This window comes from Geotrypetes seraphini, chromosome 3 (assembly GCF_902459505.1).
Source record: "Geotrypetes seraphini chromosome 3, aGeoSer1.1, whole genome shotgun sequence".
NCBI classification, from domain to species: domain Eukaryota; kingdom Metazoa; phylum Chordata; class Amphibia; order Gymnophiona; family Dermophiidae; genus Geotrypetes; species Geotrypetes seraphini.
The window spans coordinates 147,038,594-147,060,522 of record NC_047086.1 but is presented as its reverse complement, the minus strand read 5'-3'; the positions used below and the strand labels follow the sequence as shown (position 1 = coordinate 147,060,522).

The 21,929-nt window shown below is 41.7% G+C and overlaps 1 protein-coding gene across 1 annotated transcript in view; it reads left to right on the top strand.

The window, feature by feature from the left end:
- CLVS2 (clavesin 2) overlaps positions 1 to 11,886 on the top strand; it is a 79,188-nt gene extending 67,302 nt beyond the window's left edge. Inside the window, exons 4-5 of the mRNA XM_033939970.1 lie at positions 9,404 to 9,624; positions 11,150 to 11,886. Coding sequence (XP_033795861.1) covers positions 9,404 to 9,624; positions 11,150 to 11,237 — 309 coding nt within the window. The 3' untranslated portion in view covers positions 11,238 to 11,886. The remainder of the gene's footprint in view (positions 1 to 9,403; positions 9,625 to 11,149) is intronic.
- Positions 11,887 to 21,929: the final 10,043 nt, after the last annotated feature.

Here is a 21,929-nt window from a genome sequence, read left to right as displayed (position 1 = left end):
TTCTATATATATTGAGATGACATTGCATATTTTAAAGTCATCTGCCTTGACATCTTTGAAAACCCACCAAATATAAATAATTAACATAAATGATAATTAACATTTTCTCTGCATATAGTGTGCTTTGTGGGTTTTTTAAATTTTATAGTTACCATTATGAATTAATAAGATATTATGTGTACATGAAAAATGAATGGAAATAATTGGGGGGCGGGGCTAGGGGTGGGACTGACAATTAATAGATGTCCCATTTTGATGAAAAAATAAATGGTCAATTTACCTATATGCTGATGACTCCCAGATCTACCTCTCTACACCCAAAATTTCACCTGAAGCCCAAGAAAAACGTTGCTGCCTGGATGTCCTGTCGTCATCTCAAACTTAAGATGTGTAAAACTGAGCTGCTCCTCTTTCTTTCTAAACCCTCTGCTCCTCCTCCTGTTCTCCATATTGGTAAATAATACTGTCATCGTTCCAGTCTCCTCTGCTCGCAACCTTTGGGTCGTCTTCAATTCCGACTTCTCATTTTCTATGCACATCCAACAAACTGCTAAGGCCTGTCGCTTCTATCTTTACAGCATCGCCAAAATTCACCCCTTCTTCTCTGAGCACACTACCCAGACTCTTGTCCACGCTCTCGTAATCTCACGCATAGATTTCTGCCATCTACTTCTAACTGGTCTCCCGCAGTGCCGTCTCCCCCCCCTGCAATCTGTGCAAAACTCTACTGCACAACTCATCTTCTACCAGCCTTGCAAAACTCGTGTCACCCCTCTCCTTAAATCACTTACGGGCTCCCTATCAGCTTTCGCATAGAGTTCAAGCTCCTATTGCTGACCTACAAATGTGTTCATTCTGCTGCTCCTCAATATTTCTCCTCTCTTCTCTCTCCTCATACACCTCCCAGAGAACTCGGTTCCACAGATCAGCTGCTCTTAGTTGTACCCTTCTCCTCCATTGCCAATTCCAGACTTCGTTCTTTTCATCTAGCTGCCCTCTATGCCTGGAATAAATTACCCGAGTTGGTCCGCCAAGCCCCTTCCCTTCCCTTGTTTAAAAACAGACTGAAAACCCATCTTTTTGATATAGCCTTCAATCCATAACCCTACTCCCCCCATGCCCACCAAACTAGCCAGCAGATGAACCGTTCCCCTTAACTGTATCCATGACATCCTGTTTCTCTGTCTTGTCTGTTTAGATTGTAAGCTCTTTCGAGAAGGGACTGTCTTCTTTGGAACTTTGCAGTGCTGTGTACATCTGGTAGTGCTATAGAGACCATAAGAATTGCCGCTGCTGGGTCAGACCAGTGGTCCATCGTGCCCAGCAGTCCGCTCACACGGCGGCTCCCAGGTCAAAGACCAGTGTTCTAAATGAGTCCAGCCTCACCTGCGTCCATTCCAGTTTTGCAGGAACTTGTCCAACTTTGTCTTGAATCCCTGGAGGGTGTTTTCCCCTACAACAGACTCCGGAAGAGCGTTCCAGTTTTCTACCACTCTCTGGGTGAAGAAGAGCTTCTTCACATTTGTACGGAATCTATCCCCTTTCAACTTTAGAAAGCACCCTCTCGTTCTCCCTACCTTGGAGAGGGTGAACAGTCTGTCTTTCTCTACTAAGTCTATACCCTTCAAGTCCCCTTTCAGTCTCCTCTTTTCAAGGGAGAAGAGGCCCAGTTTCTCCAATCTCTCACTGTACGGCAACTCTTCCAGCCCCTTAATTAATAGTAGTAGTAGTAACTCTCTTCATGTTTAGTCATCCATCCGTGGAAGTTTAATGGGGCTGGAACAATCCTCACTCACTCCTGTCTATTTGGTACTTTTTTTTTTTTTTTAAATAGTGATGTTTGTTCTTAGATACATTTTTATGCTGAAGGCAGCTTTTTAACCTCTAATGTCTGCCATTTCTAAGCCGTCACACATTTTTTTCAATAATCAGATTTCTTTCCTCCTCATACACTTTGTCTAAAGGTTTCATCTGTTTGAAAAACACCAAAATGTATCGTCTCTATAATCATACATTTGAGAGAGAAGAATTCATGTTAGAATGCCATTGTTGTAAACATCTCTCTCTATTTATTAATTCTGAGCAAAAAAGTACTCTAATAGCTTAACTTGAACATTTATAGTCTTTTGTATTCTGGTGTAACAGGCACAATAGAAATCTGAGGTGTCCATCAAATAAATAAGTCAATTGTCCAATTCAAAATCAAGTCTGAAATGGATTAAAAGTACACAGAGATTTACGCTTGGTATTCCTACAGGAGCTCTGTGCTTCCTAAAATTACTTGGCTGTCTATCACATTGATTTTTTTAAAAATGTTTTTCCATCAACAAGAAAGGAAATGGCTTAGTATAATTTCAGTTCTTTGTTTAAAGATACCATTGGGAATTTAAGAAGTCATATAGGTCAGCTGAACATAGCAAACAGTATAATCATGCCTAAAAAAAAGAGGAATTAAAAAACATTGCATGAACTACTACAGAAGTAGCCTGAAGTTTGTTTCCTTGTAGGATTTTAATTTTCAATCTGAAATGCATATGAGTGTAGGTTTCATATTATTCTGTGTTATGTTTTCATTTAAATATTTTATATGCTATATTGATTGCATAATGTGATTTATTAATTATTAATATTGCCTGATGTTCATTTTAATTTTCTTGAATTGTAATTGTATTTTATAAGAATTACAATCCACCTTGTACTAGCTCACCAGATAAATTAACTGAAAGTGTCAAATTAAATTAACATTTAGGAAAGCTCAAAAGCTTTGTCGATTGCATGGTTGAGTATTTCTACATTACAGCCCTCTCCCCCCCAAAAAAGAGTATAAATGAAACGTCAGCTTTATGGCTATAGAAGCATGATGTAAACCAGGGAAACCAGAATTCAAATTTTCTATCCCCCATTCTGTGATCTTGGGCAAGCTACTTTGCCCTTCACCTTCACTTCAGGTACACCTTACATTGTAAGCCCTAGGTAGGCATATAACTTGTGTACCTGATTGTAACTGGCTTTGGAAATAGATGAAAACATAAATCCAGAATCACTATGAGGCTGAAATTGCTTATGCAGGGACTTTCCAGAGATGTTCAGCAGCACTTAACCAGACGATGCTGGTGATTATCCCCTCCAACCACCTATGTCAAAAACCAGAAAGTTTGTGGGCAGTCCAGGGGTGCAGTTAGAGTGGAACGAACCCTTAGCCAATTAGATTTTCGGTCCAGCAGTCCCTGGCTTCTATATGTGAAGCTTTGAGTTGTGTGTGCAAATGTGGGCGTGGACCCAATTGGCATGTGCAACTTAATTGAATAACTAGCCAATCAGCGCCAATAATTGGACACTAACAACCAATTGTCAACACTAATTGGCACTAATTAAAGTTGACATGCACATCTTTTTAAGTGTTTTCTAGAAAGAGCTGCACGCAAATTCTAGTGCGTGGAACTCAAAAGGGGATGTGGCCGTGGGAGGGGCATAGGTGGCTCATGGGTGTTCTGAAAATTTACACGCACTGTTATGGAATGCACTGTTCTGCGCCTAAGTTAGGTCCAGGGATTTATACCAGGTTTTGGTTGGTGGAAATGGTCCTGGCGAGTGCCGCAACTATGCGCTATTCTATAAACCGCGCCTAAAGTTAATAAAGACTATTATCTTCACCAGAAAAGGAAAACTAGTAATAGAGTGATAAACCCTAGTGTCTACAGATGATTTATGAAAACAGGACAAACAGAGGCTTATACCATAAAGGCTCCTTTGATCAAACCGTGCTAGTTTTTTTTTTAGCACAGGCCAGCGCAGTAAATGCTGCGATGCTCATAGAATTTCTATGAGTGTCGAAGCACTTAACTTGCTAGTCTGCACTTAAAATCTCTAGTGCAGTTTGATAAGTGTGTGTGTGGGGGGGTAAATTAAAAGATACCACTACAATGACATGTAAAATGAATCTAAAACATTCAAACTAGCCTGTTTTAAGGTGGTTGAACAAAGGTCCAAAGCACAAGTAGGTCAATTCAAATAGATTATTAGGGGTCTAATCTCTGTCTAGAGAGTGTCGTGGGGACAAAAATTCATCCCTATTTTCCCTTCCTGCAACCAAAGGTTTTATCCCACTCCCATCCTATCCCAACTGTGAAGCACACTTCGTAACCCTGTTCCCTCGCCATCCCCCACATTCTCTATCCCCGTGCCGTCACCATCTCCGCAGTTTTAATTTTCTTCCCCACATTTACAAAAAAGACACAGGATTATCTTTTTTTTTAAAAAAGAAGGCTGCTGGAGAATTTCCTCCTTACTAATGATACTCCTTACAGAGCACTTATGCATCTTCCAGTTGTCCATTTATTTATTTAAAAATTTATATACCACTTACAACTATGTGGTTTCCATATCACATACATAAAATCTTGTTTCCTTGCGATTACCACATATAACATAGACATGTCTAAGCAACATCCTTAATAGTCCCTGTTAAAAACAGGGATAGAGCACAAATTCAAACAATTCAGAAATACAATAAAACTTTAAATCATACATTGTTGTCAAAAGAGTTCTAAAAGGCGATTATCAACTGAAATATACCTTAGCATAAGAAGGCATTGGCAAATAATTGAGTTTTCAGCATTTTCTTAAAATTTATCCTCCCCACACAAAATCGCAGAATACCAGGCAAGACATTCCACAGTTCCACGCCAGCCACAGCTATCATTGATGCTCCGATCCTAGCATGCATAGTCGACATTCTACCCTCCAAACTGTAACAGAAATCCTGTGGTTACTAGTAACCATAAGAACATAAGAATAGCCTTACTGGGTCAGACCAATGGTCCATCGAGCCCAGTAGCCCGTTCTCATGGTGGCTAATCCAGATCACTATTTATTTATTTGCTCAATTATTTAGCCCGTCCTCCCAAAGTACACCCATAATATAATCGAGACAGGACAGAGGTAACCTAATTTAAAATATAGACATGACAATAAAACATATACATTAACCAGCATCTAGTGAGAGTTAGGTGGTGTATGTGCATTGACTGATGGCATTTCTGGGTGCATGCACCTTGTACTTCCACTAGTGCCTGGCCTTTCCACCTAATATGCAACATTCTCTTTCTGGCTTCTCTCTTTCTCCTTGCAACATCAATCCCTTCCTTACCTCCCCTTCATATCCAACAATCCTCCCTCTTTCACCACTCTCATCCCACCTGCAGCATCTTCTTTCCCTCTCCCACCCCACTCCACTCCACTCCGCTCACATCAAATACACTCTCTCTTGCTTCAATGGGTTATTGTCAGCAATTTCTACATACTGCCTGCCACTATTCTACTGTCTATATTTTGCACTATATTTGTCTATTTTTCTATAGTTACTGAGGTGACATTGCATATTTGAAAGTCATTTGCCTTGACATCTTTGAAACCCCCCCCAAATATAAATGATAATTAACATTTTCTCTGCATATAGTGCGCTTTGTAGTTTTTTTAAATTTTATGGTTACATTATTAATTAATAAGATATGTGTACATGAAAAATGAATGGAAAAAATTGGGGGTGGGATTGGGGGGCAGGGCTAGGGCAGGATTAGGGTAGGGCTAGGGCGGGATTGGGGGCGGGGCTGACAATTAATAGATGTCCCTTTTGACGAAAAAAATAAATGGTCACGTTTAGTGTAGGGCCTTATTCAATGTATATCATCTAAAAAATCAGCGCTAATCATAATGGCGCTTAACACAGTTCTATAAAAGGCATATATAGAATCAGCTGTACATAGCATGATGTTTGAGTGCACTCATTTAGGCCAAAGAAAACTAGACCCAAATACCTGTGCCTAAGCTGTGCATGGACTGGGCACACTCTATAACAGTGTGTGTAACTTTTAGGAATGCTACTCACCCACCCATGCTACTCTCCTTTCAGATTCACGCACTAGAACTGATGCGCACCATTTTATAGAATGCACCTATCAAGTTGTGAATCAAATACGAACCCGAAAAAATAGGGAGCTAAACAAAACAATAACAAAACAAGTCTCCCTAGCCCCAAGAAGGAAAACTGTGTGCAGGGGAAGAGACTGCCTACACAAGCAAACAAAGTACTAAAAGTACTTAATATAATAAATAAATAATTTATAATTTGTAAGGAGAGCCCTCAGTCGCACAACCAACCTCCAACCTCAGGAGGAAACGGCTGCCACTGGTTTGCACCTAGAAGGTGTCAACTGTGAAACATCCTAGGGCTCTCCTGTGAATTTTGGTGCTAAATAACTCAAAAGTGCTGTTTGTGCAAACAAATCAAAAGTGCACTGTAAGCAGTCTCTTCCCTTGAACCAGGGGGGCAAAAGAACCAAGTGTCCAAATTCAGTCTATTGAAGCCACAGGAAGATACTTAGCTTCTCTGGTGAGCAGTCAGAAAGTCGCCAAACGTCCAACGAGACTCCGTTTCGGGGGAGCACTCCCCCTTCCTCAGGAACGACTGACGCTAAAGCAGGAGCCTAAAAATCAAAGGCAAGAGCGGATTGACAATAGTAGAAGATGGTGCTTGAACCAGAACAGACGCCTCTGATTTAAACCTACAGACCAGGGGGAGTGTTCATATCAAATCACATGACCCAACCAGGTGCAGATTACTAGAGGATGATGAACAAACTAGTAGTGATATGCTGTTGATCACGGAGAATGTGTCATAAAAAAGGAAAAAGGAAAAAGAAAAAGAACTGTCAATCAAAACGTGTGATGCCATTCAATGAAGTCATTATGTCCTGTGGGGCTCAATGATTGAAGTTCGTAAATCCAGTATTGTTCCCTCCTTTGCAAATAGGTGAGTTTATCGCCTTGGTAATCTGTATAGACCTGTTCAATAACTGTCTACCTCAGGTCGTGAAACGCGTGTTCGAATTGTGTACAGTGGGGTACCATAGGGGAAGTCATGGATCTGGTATTAATCCGACTGCGGTGTTCTATCAAGCGAGTTCTAATGGCCCTTTGGGTACGTCCCACATATATCATCTCACATGGGCACATAATAATATATATGACCCACTTAGATGTACATGTGGTATTTGATCTATGGACGTATTGTTTGTGGGTTCTTGGATGCTCCCACATGGTACCTGTAATAGTAATGGAACATATATCACAATTGTTCCCGCACATGTCATGTTGACCCCCCGAGCGGCCCTGAGTACGTTCGGAAGTGTATTTAGAGTGAACTACGCGATCAGCAATGTTCTTGGGGCGGGAATAGGCTATGCATGGAAGATCTTGGAAATCAGGGTGAAGCTGGAGAATGTGCCAATGGGACCTAATGCTCCGAGCCACCTCGTGGGCTTGATCAGAGAATGTTAACACACAAATGGTCTTGGCATCCACACTTTGGGGGGCCTGAGAAAGTAGCAGAGACCTGTTAGCAAACAAGGCCCTGTTGTAGGCTTGAGATAGAACTTTGTGAGGATACCCCCGTTCCCTGAATCGAGCATACAGTATTCGAGCTTGCCTACGGAACTCGTCCACGTCAGTACAAAGTCTGCGTACGCGTAGAAATTGACTGATGGGCACTGACTGCTTGAGTTTGATGGAATGACAGCTGGTATAGTCCAAATAATTATTCACTTCCACAGATTTTCTATAAAGAGTGGTGACTAGAATGTTATTATTCTTCTGAACCCAAACGTCCAAAAAAGCAATTTTTTGAATATCGAAAGACATGGTAAATCTCAGATTGGGGTCTAAGGTGTTAAGCCAGTCCAAGAAATGAGCAAGCAATTCAATAGGACCCGTCCAGACGCAAAACACGTCATCGATGAATCTGAGCCATGTTGTGTACATAACTTCTAATTAGTGCCATTTAGAATCAATTGCCAAGTATTGGTGTTGATTGGTCTTGTTAAATAATTAAGTTGTGCATTCATATTGGCTGTGTGCACTGTTTTGTGCACAAAACTTATGGCGCTATATACAGAATTTAGATCTTAGCATGTGGGAATGTCCCACATTACAACATATGAATCTAATATTTTACTGTGTTTTAGTAAAAGGGCCCCTTATTCCACATATTCTTATCACTTAAGAAGTCTTATTGGATTTGGCTGCACTTCTTCGAGGGAGTACACAGGCGGATTGACAAGGGTGACCCAGTAGACATTGTATATCTGGATTTTCAGAAGGTGTTCGACAAGGTTCCGCATGAACGACTTCGGAAAATTGCGAGTCATGGAATCGAGGGTGAAATACTCATGTAGATTAAAAACTGGGATTAGGAAACAGAGAGTGGGGGTAAATAGACAATACTTGGACTGGAAGAGCATCACCAGTGGGGTGCCGCAGGGCTTGGTGCTTGGACCCATGCTCTTCAATATATTTATAAACGATCTGGAAATTGCTATGATGAGCGAGCTGATTAAATTTGTGGTTGATACGAAGTTATTCAGAGTTGTGAAGACGCAGGGGGGACTGCGAAGATCTGCAACGTGACATAAGCATGCTCGAGAAATGGGCAGCGACATGGCAAATGAGGTTCAACGTGGATAAGTGTAAGGTGATGCATGTCGGTAACAAAAATCTCATGCACGAATACAGGATGTCCGGGGCAGTACTTAGAGAGATCCCCCAGGAAAGAGACTTGGGAGTACTGGTCAACAAGTCGATGAAGCCATCCATGCAATGTGTGTCAGTGGCGAAAAAGGCAAGCAAAATGCTAGGAATGATTAAGAAGGGGATCACAAACAGATCAGAGAAGGTTATCATGCCGCTGTACCAAGCCATGGTGCAACCTCACCTGGAGTACTGCATCCAGCACTGGTCATCGTACATGAAGAAGGGTACGGTACTACTCGAAAGGGTCCAGCGAAGAGCAACTAAAATGGTTAAGGGGCTGGAGGAGTTGCCGTACAATGAGAGGCTAGAGAAACTGGGCCTCTTCTCCCTTGAAAAGAGGAGACTGAGAGGGGACATGATCGAAACATTCAAGATACTGAAGGGAATAGACTTAGTAGATAAAGACAGATTGTTCACCCTCTCCAAGGTAGGGAGAACGAGAGAGCACTCTCTGAAGTTAAAAGGGGATAGATTCCGTACAAACGAAAGGAAGTTCTTCTTCACCCAGAGAGTGGTAGAGAACTGGAATGCTCTTCCGGAGTTTGTTATAGGGGAGAACACCCTCCAGGGATTCAAGACAAAGTTGGACAGGTTCCTGCTGAACGTACACAGGTAGGGCTGGTCTCGGTTGGAGCGCTGGTCTTTAACCTAGGGGCCGCTGCGTGAGCGGACTGCTGGCCACGATGGACCACTGGTCTGACCCAGCAGTGGCAATTCTTATGTTCTTATGTTTTCAGTTGTAACTCAAGGTGTGCTATGTTCAAGTTCACTAGGTATTCTCAACATGTTTCATTATTTTTGTGAACTCTTTTTACAGATATTTCTGCACGGAAACAATCTGAACAGCCTGCATCAACTAATTCATCCAGAAATTCTGCCTTCGGAGTTTGGAGGTATGCTGCCACCTTATGACATGGGCACATGGGCAAGAACGCTGCTAGACCACGAGTACGATGATGACAGTGAATACAGTGTGGATTCCTACAGCATGCCAACAAAAGACTTGGAAAAGGATCTGTCCCCTAAATCCATGAAAAGGCAAGTTGAACGTTATTTTGTTGCAATTAACCTGTTTTATGTTTGACTAAGAACTGCTCAGCATTATTTTGGTTATGAAACTATAGACCAGAAGTTCAATTAATTCAAAATTCTTCATTAACTTAAAGTAACCATCCATGTTGGGTGACGGTACTACTTTGGAATTATTATATGTGCGGCAGTATATTAAGTTCAAAGTATAAATTAACATGCAGATTTTGCAGACTGCTTCTACTTATAGAATTCTAGGAGTAAATATTCAGCTGATAGCATTCAGCGTTTTTCATCTGCTTCCGGCATTATGCTCGTATATTCTTCCCCCTTCAGATACTGGAAGGGGGAAAAGAAAATGGGCACATGCTGGATGGAAGGGGAGATTAAGAACAAGGGTAGCATTGAATAACCAGGTTTATATAGTTGGCTATCTCTTATCTGATCGTGTAATAATATTTAAAGGGAGCAAACTTAATACAACAAAATTGCACTAAATAATAATGTTTGCTAATGATGAATTGCAGGCGGTAGTTTTTAGGCCAGCGCGGGGGTTAACGTGTGATGAAAAGTCACGCACGTTAACCTCGCTAGCGCGGCTTGATAAAAGGAGCCCATAGTTAACATGACTTATTGATTTACACAAATGTACAAAATTAAAAATATCCTGACAATCTAGAAATATCTCTTAAAATACTGCAGCAAGAAAGCCTAAAATTGTCATAAAATGTGTCACATACTTCAGGAAGGAAGGAAAATACTCGATAGCACACTGGTTGCCAGTTTTAGTCATTTATTGTACCTGTGGGGTGTATAATACCCCACCTCACCTCACCTCTAATGGGATAGGACAGAATAGGATACACATTTTGGGCTTGATCTTGAAAGAATTCGCAAAAAGTTAGGTGCCTAGATCACACCTAATGGTGCTTAACATGTTTTAATTGGTTTTAAGTGACACAATTATTGATCACATCATTAAAAAACAATTAAACACTCATTTAAAAAAATAAATTAGTGTCTGTAGGTAGCCTCCGGGACTGGCGCCGGGTCCATGGCACCTAGCAGTGTTTAGTGATGCCAAAGCCTGGAGGTGGACGTGGTTAGGGGCGGTGCCGGATTTCGGTGTCACCAAGCGCCACTGGCTGCGATTCTGCAAGGACCCTAGGTGCCAGAAATGTATGCCTGTAAAACTCTGGCCTAAATTTCTGGCGCCTAGGGTCCTTGGTAGCCCTGATTCTGTAAGCGGCGCCTGTCCGTAATTGGCATGCGGCAAGCGCTGCTTACAGAATCTGCCCCTTTGTGAGAAAGATGGTGATGAGAAAGCTGTAATATACATTTTTATATGCTGTGAGCAAAGCTATTTTTGCCCAGCAACACAGACAGGTCCCTCCTTTCCTGCCTCTGACAGTGTATTGCATATGCAGTCTGTCTAGATTAGAATTGTTAATTAATGTCAAGTCACTTTGTAGTACTGTGAGTGATGGGGACATTTTTCTGTGTTTTTTTTTTGTTGTTTTTTTTTTTTTTGCAGATCTCAATCCGTCGTGGACCCTGGGGTGCTCAAGCGCATAGATAAAAATGAAGAAGAAAACATGCAGCCTTTGCTCTCCCTCGACTAAGTGCTTCTGAGCCGTACTTCAGTAATGGACATGAATTAGGGAGAAGGTCCTGCCTCTCAGGAATAAACTGAGCAAGCATTAGACTGAATGTACCAGCCGGAATTATATTTATTTATGTTGTGATGCATAATGTAATCAGGCAGCAGGTCTTATTGGCATGTTTGAAATATGAGTGCCCAAATCTACAAAAGGATGGATTAATAATTTATTCTGTAAGTGCCAATTTGTTTGTAAATACCAATGTAATCCTCCACTTTGAATCAGTATGTCTTGGTAATAAAGTAGTAAGGCAGAGAGTGAATTTTCAAAAAAAAAAAAAAAATCTTACACTGTAAAAGACAAAGCTCATTAAGGTTCATTCTTTTACATGAAGCCTAGAGTGACTGAGATTTTTCCTCGTTTTCACGCTCTCACAATATGCACATTCAATAGTTCTTAAGTGAATAGGGAATAGAAGAAGTGTGGAAATTTTGGCTTTAATGAATACAGTATTTCTGTTTCTGGAAAATATAGTTTTGTGGATAACGTATTCCGGCACTGGAAACAGACTCACGAAGGACTGAGAGAAGAGTGATCAAAAATGGATACTTCTGCGCTGTGCCAAAACAGTTTTCAATTTGACTTTGTGATGCTGGTTTTCTTTTTTTTTTTCTTGACTTTGTTAAAAAAAAAAAAAAAAGATTTGAATATTGAAAAACACATTGTAACTTTTCCAGTATGTGCCATAACTGAGGCGTTGTGATCTTATGTACAATTTCCAGGATTTTTTTTTTTTTCCTTCAGAGTCTCGTCTTTCCTGACACAGAGGAAATTCATCCAAGCAAAACAAGGCTGATATTATGAACATGGAATTGTAATATTCTGAAGCTAATTTCCGAAAATCCTTTGCACTTTGTGGCATTTCTTTTACCATCACTGAGCCCATAAGCCGACATTGGATTAAACAAGAATGTATATGAAAAAAATGTCATGTCCATTTGTACTTGGTAAATATAACTTTCTGAGGCCTATTAAATCATATAATATATACTCTGAACGATATATGAGAGGGATGGGTGGATCTCTTCAAATGTCTATATCCAGATTTCAGATATTTCATTCCAGCTAACCTGGGCATGTAGAATATGTTCCCAACTGCTTTGCTTCCAACTGTTTTGTTAAATAAATCTCTCCCCCCCCCCCCCCCACACACACATTTTGATTTTAATGCTATCCACCATGTTATTTTTATTCAATATCAATAACTGGATACCAGATGGTTAGTTCAGTGGCCTGATGTGGATGCAGGGCAGGATTAATTCATCGAGGGCCCCTAGGCACCCCACCATGCGCCCAGGCGAAACCAGGAAGCTGCGTAAGAGGGAAGCTTTGGGCAAGCAGCACCGCTTGCACAATTACAGTTCCCATTGCCTTTCTTACCCGCGTTGCTTGCTTGTCTTACTTTCCGTCGATAAGGGGGGGGGGGGAGCCACGTTGCCGATTGGGGTGGGGGACCGCGTTGCCAATCGGTGCTGGAGGGGTCCATCGCCATTTGGAAAAACAATATTGATGCCCTCCTTCATCGGGCCCCCCTGACCATTTCGGGCCCTAGGCACGTGCCTACTTGGCCTAATGGTTAATCCTGCCCTGTGTGGATGATATGTTTATACTGATAGCTATTCAAAATGACCTGCCTTCCACTTTACCTTGTGTTTTGCCATGTATAAAAAAGATAGGCAACGTTCTGCTCGTGGATTTAAATTAAACAAAGAAAAAACTAAACTTCTTTGGTTAAATCGTACAGACTCTTCTATTACTACAGAACTATAGCTCTCTGATGGATTAACCTTGAAGGCAGAATGTCTAAACCAGTGTTTTTCAACTCGGGCTTGGAGTACCCCCTTGCCAGTCAGGTTTTCAGGATATCCACATTGAATCTGCATAAACTTGATTTGCATACACTGTCTCCATTATATACAGATTTCTTTTTTTGCATATTCATTGTGGATATCCTAAAAACCTGACTGGCAAGGGGGTACTCCAGGCCCGAGTTGAGAAACACTGGTCTAAACTATTTGGGGTTTACTTGGATACAACTTTATCTTTGACTCCTCAGGTTAATGCAGTAATTAAAGTAGGTTGTTTTTTTTTTTTAGACGTTGTCAACTCAGGAATATTTGTGCACTAGTAACTGAATTTTTTTTTTCTATTTTGGTTCAGTCTGTAATTTTATCTTATCTTGATTACTGCAAAGGAGTATGCTGTCTTACCCCAAAACAATCACTTGCCAAGCTGCAGATCCCTGCAGAACACCTCTACTAGGAAGCAAAAGTTTGATCATGCCACTCCTTGTTTATTCAGGTTGCACTGGCTTCCTATAAATGCCAGAATATCTTTTAAACTGCCTTGTTTGATTTATAAGATATTTGAAGGCTCATAGTCCGGAGTATTTGATAAAATTATTTTCTTTTCCTCTATCGCCTTAATCTTGGGCTGGAGACCCTTTGCCTTCTTTATTTTCCATCCTTCAGAGGTGTTAAATATAAAATGCCACTGCTATTATCTTTTCTTTACCAAGCTATTCAATTCAGGGACTCTTTGCCAATTAAATTTAGAATACTACCTGCATATATGTCTTTTCATAAAGCATTGAAGACCTACCTGTTTGAGAGAACATTTTTGCAATTTCTTATTGCTTTCTAAGAGGTTAAATAAATTTGTAATCCTCTTAGAACCAAAATATTGGGAGTTGCAGACTGTATCATATGATATCATACCCATTTTAAATTGATGACACCCTTTCCACTTTGGTACTTCTGTCGTTAGGTACTCCAGTATTAAATGCATATATCCAATATTGTTTCTTATAACTTAGGGTGCTAGCCTGATCTCCACCTCTCCAGTCTTTTTCTACTTGGTTTACTGTAGAATTTGCCACTGTCAATCCTGAAAATTATGATTTTCACTAACAAAATGTTCTACTGTTTGGACCATGGCTGTATTTGTACTGAGTTGACTACGATGCTCAGTCAATGTAGATTTAAATGATGATGTTTGCTTTTATTCCCAAATATATCAATGGCCAAGGACATTCAGTCAACTACATCACCTGGGAAGATTTTCATATAGTAAACAATCTGGCTGGAAAAGCCATCCAACATCATTTCTCCACTCCAGGTTTGTTAACGAAAGTGACACGTGCCACTGTTTTCATGACCTTCCTCAGAATTTACTGATTCTCCCTCCCTACATTGTAATGATCCTCCCACCTACTTTTGCCCTTTGTGTATATGATATCGAGGGGCATTTGTTGGGAAACTGCATATAATGTGAGAACAGATATGGGGGAAGCCACTGCTTGCCCTGGATCGGTGGCATGGAATGTTGCTACTATTTGTTTTTTTTACCAGGTACTTGTGACCAGTGGCATAGTGAGCTGGGCGGGTGCCCCTGGCACAGTTTTGCTGTGGGTGCGGCACCTCTCCTCTAATCCCCCCACTCCTCTCTTTGCCATGTGCACTCCTTGTTTTCCTCCATACCTTTTTGACCTCACCAGCGCGGAGTTGCTGCCCGTGCTAGCTTTGGCACTGTCTCTGATGTCACATCCAGGACCCACGCTTATGAAGTGACATCAAAGGGCGAGCTGACACCAATGTGGGCACGCTGCTCATGCTGGAGAAGTTAAAATGTTACGGCGAACGGGAAAGGGGTGCACGCGTGGCAGGGGAGACGGGGACGATGGTGGGGGAAGGGTGTCACCACCCCAGGCACCTCGCACCCTTACTATGCCACTGTTTGTGACCTTATATTATTCTTCATGCAATGTGCTACTATGAAGACACACCAGACTACTTTGGTATGTTAATAACATTAGCTGAGCTGAGTATCTGCAGGTGGAATTTGTGTACATGAGTTGGGGTGATGGAGGGATAAAGGGAGATGACATGGGTAGTGAAGTCTGCGTAGGACAGTGTGTATGGAAGAGATAACAAGGGTAGATGTAACAAAATTCTGGATTGGTAGAGCTAAATAAACAAATGGTGGGAGGAGCTCTGTTAGGAATTGGTGGAAACTTTTGACAGGCTTGAGGGGTTACCCTATAGGAATAGGAAAGAGGAGGGTTAGGAGGCACCTGTTGTCATTCCCCCCACCCCCAATGTTTTCTTTTGGATTGAGGTGGATTTAGTGGTTCTTGGGATGGTGCTTGGGCCTTGGGATGGGCTTATAGCAGGGGTTTGGAATAGGGCGGATAACCGCGGGAAACCATCTTCATGTCATTTTTTAAGGAGAGAGGGAAGAATCAGAGTATGAATGGCCACAACCACTGACCCACAAGCTTTGCTTTGAAGAATGCTGGTGTAGAAGGACTGAGGTTGAACTAGACACCAGAAAATGACATGGGATTATTTCCCGCGGTTATCTGCGGGGACGGGAAATTTTGTCACCGTGTCATTCTCTAGTGGAGAGGTCGCAGCTGTGGCGTGAAGGGTGGAAAATAGGGGGCATTGGTCTCAGATGCAGCTGGGAGATGAGAAGATCATTAAAATATAGCCAACGCTGCTACGAGGGGAGGCCTGCCTGACGTTACTGTGGGCCAATGCTTATACAATGTTTTGAAAGTGCAAATTTAAAGGGAGCTAGTTTCATCTGGGATTGCGAAGCTGCTTTGGGGTATTTTAATGTTTCATTTGGATTAAACTGTGAGTTAAAGTTGATGTGAATAGTTAATAAAGTTGCGGCCAAATACTTGTTCTTCAAATTAGTGTCAGTATGTTTATTGATTATTTGTTGATTTTGTTATATATATGCAGGTGACAGAATGCGAATGCTAATGTTATGGTTCTTCTGTTTTTCTTCTCTTTATATTTGATTTATGCTCACTCATCCTGACATGTAATGCTCTGCTTGTCTGTCCTACATACAATTTTGTGCAAGAACAAATAATTACATATAGAAATTAGAAAACCATTTCAGATGATAATATTTGTTATTGGGGTTAACAAATTCTTTGCAATGTGATGACATATTGTACATGTTCCACATTTAAATGTCCTAATGTGAATATTATCACATGAACTTTTTTCTTCACATCCTAATGGTATAGTGAGGCTCAATATCTCTCTCAAATTCTTGTTCCTGGGGAAGGCAAATCACAATTCTGTGCCTTTGAACACAGGTTGAAGTCTCATTATCTCCCACCTCTTCTTAATTACATTGGCAACCAAAGAACTGCACTCAGAAAAATCTCAAACACGTTTGCTCAAAGTCCCCTTGAATTTTCTTTCACAGTTGAAATAGGAGATCTAAACGTGGGCACAGCAAGTTTTGATTGCAACCGTGAATTTGGCACCCTGGCCCAGATTCTAGAAAAGGGCCCCAATATTAAGTGGTTAAATTGGCACACACCTAGTAGAGGTCTGCACGGGAACGGGGATCGCGGGAATCCCGGGGGGGTCCCATGGGAATTCCCCCTAACCCACGGGACTCCCATAGGGACCCCCCTCTGGCCCACGGGACTCCCATGGGGATGGAAGGCTTTGGAAGTAGGGTTCATCCACATAATATAATGGACACGTCAGCCTTAGTAAAAGAGGGGGTTTATAAGTTAATTACCTGAACAGAAAACAAAAAAGGGTTCCACCAAAGAGATTCCACAAGGAAAACAGTAGCACAAACACAAAAGAAACTGTGGAATTGATGATCCTGTCAGAAGTAATTGCTGCTTTTTATGGGGATGGGCGGGGATGGAGGTAATTCTTTGCGGGGATGGGCGGGAACGGAGAGGATCCTGGAGGGGATGGGCAGGGACGGAGAGGATCCTGGCGGGGACGGGTGGGGACGGAGAGGATCCTGGCAGGGATGGGTAGGGATGGGTGGGATTTCTGTCCCCGCGCAACTCTCTAACACCTAATCAATTTAGACACCTAACTTCCCCCCCCCTTTTTTTTTTTTTAACAAAGTTACACTAGCAGCTGCCACTGCGGTAACTGCTCTGAAGCCCATAGGGGTTTATAGGGCTTAGGGGCTTTTGCACACATCAGCCGCTAGCACTGCTTTGTAAAAGGAGAGGTTAATGATTTAATTAGCTTAATTGGTGCTGATAACAAGCTTAATTGGCTCAATAATTAGCTTAATTTTAAAATTAATTACTAGTTAGGTGTCTAAATCCTAGGCTCAATTATAGAATATTAGTATAACTGGTTAGCAATGTGTCTAATATTTAGGTGCTTGTACTTATGCCAGCCATAAAGCTGGTGTAAACGCAAATGAGTAAGTGTGACAGGAGGTGAGGAGTGGCCTAATGATAGAGCTGCTGCCTCCGCACCCTGAGGTTGTGGGATAAAATCCCAGAACTGCTCCTTGTTACCCTGGGTGTCACCTAATCCTCTATGGTTTTACATACAAAATAAGTACCTCTCTCTCTCTCTCTCAACTACTTTGAATGTATAACCACAAAAAGGCAGTATACAACTTCCTTTCCCTCCCTTAACTTATAATATTATGTAAGTGGGGGCCCTGTCTATGCCCCACTCGTGCCTCTGTATGCTTCCTTGCAAATACATGCTATGGCAGTTAAACAGGTATTTGCAGAATAACACTTAGACATCATGCTAACATTTACATGTTTAAGTGCACACAGTCAGCACCTAGGTTATAGAATTACCCTTTATCTCCCTCATTCCATAACAGGTTGCTTAAATTTAACATGCCAATTACATGTGTGCTTTTATATAATATTTCCATCCACACGTTGCATCTAACTGGTTATTTGTAATTAGGTGCTAAAATTGCAGTGTATAACTGTTAGAAGTGCATTGACAGCAGAGGAGCACAGGCGTGCCATAGCCAGGATCAACATTTATGTGAGCAACTTCTAGAATGTGTTAAATCAGTGGTCTCAAACTCGCGGCCCGGGGGCCACATGCGGCCCGCCAGGTACTATTTTGAGGCCCTCAGTATGTTTATCATAATCACAAAAGTAAAATAAAACAGTTTCTTGATCATATGTCTCTTTAGCTATAAATTACAATATTATTATTAAGACTTAGCCAAAAGGAAAGATTTATAAACTATAAAGAGTTTTTACCTGGTAAAATTGTCACTTCTTTAATAAGACATTAACTATTTTTTTTCTGCGGCCCTCCAAGAACCTACCAATACAAAATGTGGCCCTGCAAAGGGTTTGAGTTTGAGACCACTGTGTTAAATTGTGCTGACTAAATCACACTAAACAGTACAGTCTTTATCTCAGGTTTTTGTGCTGAAGGCAAAGATTCCTCTAAGTTATATTGGCCACTGTAAGAGGTTCCTATCCAGCCAATCCCTAATTCTGTAGCCTTGGTGTCACCAGCCAGACTCTGAATTGATTGAAGTTTCCTTAATAATGAAGCAAAAACAATTTAGATGGATTCAATGCACTTCAAGCCTGTCACATATCTTCTCACTCCACCAGCTTTGACGCGCAGCTCCTGATTGGTGAGGCCCGACTTTAGTACAGGAAGAGGCGGTCGGAGCATACTGCAAGTGATTTACTTCACTCGCCAGCGCTCCAGCTGCCCTCTCCTGCCTCCCCTTCATGGTCAGAAAATACCGCAAATGACCGGGACCGTGAACCACAGACCGCAAATTCGCGGGGCAACACTGTACTTCTATTACAAATACTTAACTAGTTCTTATACTAGAAGCTGAGCAAATGCCTACATAACATGGGGGCAGGACATGAATGGACACATGTTCACATCTACATTTCAGCACACTGATGTAAGGCTGTGCTGGTATGCTTTCAAGTTTCAAGTTTTTATTAATATTTGATAAATCGCTTATTCAGTTAACTAAGCAATGTACAGCTTTATAAAAACATAGGTTGTGAAAACTAACAGTGTTCTTCAACCACCGGTCCATGGACCAGTGCCGGTCCACAGAAATTTCCTGCCGGTCCACAGGGCCAGCACGTGCATCAAGCCCAAAACAGTGCTCTTCAACTGCCGGTCCACGGTGCGATCGATGTGGCGTTATCTTCGAGCCAGCTCCCTCTTCCTAACTGATTCAGTGCACAAAACCACGGGCAGTGGCTCCTACGGGCATCCTGCGCCTGAACCAGAAGCCTTCTCTCTGACGTTGCAATGTCAGAGGGAAGGCTTCCAGATGAGGCACGGGATGTGCAAGGTGCAATTAGTATTATGGGGGCGGGGTCTGGGGTGGACATTGGGTAGAGAAGGGCGGGGTCTGGCCCACAACTTAGCCCAGTGTTCTTCAACCGCCGGTCCACAGACCGATACCGGTCCACAGAATAATTCTTTTATTTCTGCCGGTCCATAGGTGTAAAAAGGTTGAAAAACACTGGGGTAATACACATCCTTTAACTCTAGGACAGACATGAAGCGTGGGGATAGCGGGGAGAAGTTACAATTTTTAGTTAAAGAGAGAGAACAAAAAAGGGAAAAACAAGAGGAAAGGTAACAAAATAAAGGCTTGAAGTTTCATGTGGTAGGTCTCATTAAGCACTATTTTGTCTAAAAACAACATATTTCTTCATCTCATTTATCAGACCAAGGTGCAAAAATAACCATAGAACCTGGGAGAAGAAGACTTTACTTGAATTTTTCTGAGGAAAAAAAAGAAAACAGATTCATAACGTTCTTCCCTTTTATGGATTGGATCTTTCATAACATGACCATACATCCCGTTTTGAACGGAACTATCCCGTTTTTAGGTAGCCTGTCCCGTTGTCCCCAAACACAGCTTCAGGACGCCAAAATGTCCTGTTTTCAGGGGCCCACTGAAGAAACGAGTACTTTAGTGAATACAGCACCCCCCTCCTCCCCGGTACCTTTTCAGCGGTTGCCTCCTGTCTTGATGTCTTCCGGCAATTTATTTGTTTACTACATATTAGTAAAGCTTTTTTTTTATTTTAAAGAATCATTAATCTTTCTAATATAGATGATCTTTATTTTCAATATATCTGAAAAGGGATAATAAGCATATTAATATTGCATTATGTATAATTTTTTTAAAAGCTGAATTAGAAGCAGCAGAGAAACAAAGCCTCCTGACATTCCAGTCCAATAACACAATTACCAAGATCCTGTGCTACTAATGTACACAGGAGTATCAGCTCTTATTTTTCATGAGGATGAATATCCAATTAAAATAATAGGGATTTAGCCATTTGAAAGCAAATCTGCACTGGATTAAGGCAATTAAATTGTAACAGGGGCTTAGTTACTGTAGTGTTTGTGAAAGTAAAGACAAAATCTGACATATCGAGTGCTTCACAAAGGAAGAGTGTGAAACAATTTCTATACATTTAGCAGCACAAATCCAAACGATGACAGTGAGAGGTGAGGCTCTGAATGAACCTATTTTCTTTTTCATCCACTCCCTAGAACTGGTGTATATGCTATTAATTAAATTCTGGTGTTACCACTAGTACTAGAACTTAATAGGAACGGACAACCAAAAGGTTTTTGTTTTGTGTTGCTTCCTATGTCATTTGCTAAAATTTCTATTTGAATTTTTTTGGCCATTTTGATTTTTTTTTTTTCAGTTTCTGATCCAGGGGTAGAGAACTCTGGTCCTCAAGAGCCGTATTCCAGTCGGGATTTCAGGATTTCCCCAATGAATATGCATTGAAAGCAGTGCATGCAAATAGATCTCATGCATATTCATTGGGGAAATCCTGAAAACCCGACTGGAATACGGCTCTTGAGGACCGGAGTTCCCTACCCCTGTATAGACTATATACAGTATGAAGAGTATGCATTAAGGGCCTCTTCTGCGCAGCAGCGAGATGTTTAAATACCTATGTGGTGTCAAGGCACATGAGTTGAGTCTCTTTCATTTGAAAGGAAGCTCTGGAATGAGAGAGCATAGGATGAAGTTAAAAAGGGATTGTGTGTGATTTTTAGCACCATGTAGAGACTTAACCCCTCTTCTATTAAACTGCGCTAGCAGTTTCTAGCACGGGGAGCCACGCTGAATAGCCCGTGCTGCTCCCGACGCTCATAGAGTTCCTATGAGTGTTGGGAGCAGCGCGGACCAATCAGCGCAGCTCTCTGCACTAAAAACTGCTAGCGCAGTTTAATATAAGAGGGGTTAAGTCTCTACATGGTGCTAAAAATCACACACAATCCCTTTTTAACTTCATCCTATGCTCTCTCATTCCAGAGCTTCCTTTCAAATAAGAACATAAGAACATAAGCGTTGCCTCTGCCGGGTCAGACCAGGGGTCCATCGTGCCCGGCAGTCCGCTCCCGCGGCGGCCCCCCAGGTCCATGACCTGAAAGTGTTCCCTACCTAACCTGAAATATCCATACCCTATTCGCTCAATGTCCTGTACGGTAAACCTCTATCTGTACCCTGTTATCCCCTTCGCTTCCAGGAAGTCATCCAGTCCCTTTTTGAACCCCAGAATTGTACTCTGTCTTATTACCTCTCCGGGAAGCGCGTTCCAGGTGTCCACCACCCTCTGAGTGAAGAAGAACCTCCTTGCATTCGTTATGAATCTGTCTCCTCTCAGTTTTTCTGAATGACCTCTTGTTTTAGTTGTCCCTGCTAGTCTAAAGAATCTGTCCCTCTCCACCTTCTCTATGCCTTTCATGATTTTATAAGTTTCTATCATGTCCCCTCTCAGTCTCCGCTTCTCCAGGGTAAAGAGCCCCAGCCTGTCTAACCGTTCGGCATATGAAAGGTTCTCCATACCCTTTATCATCC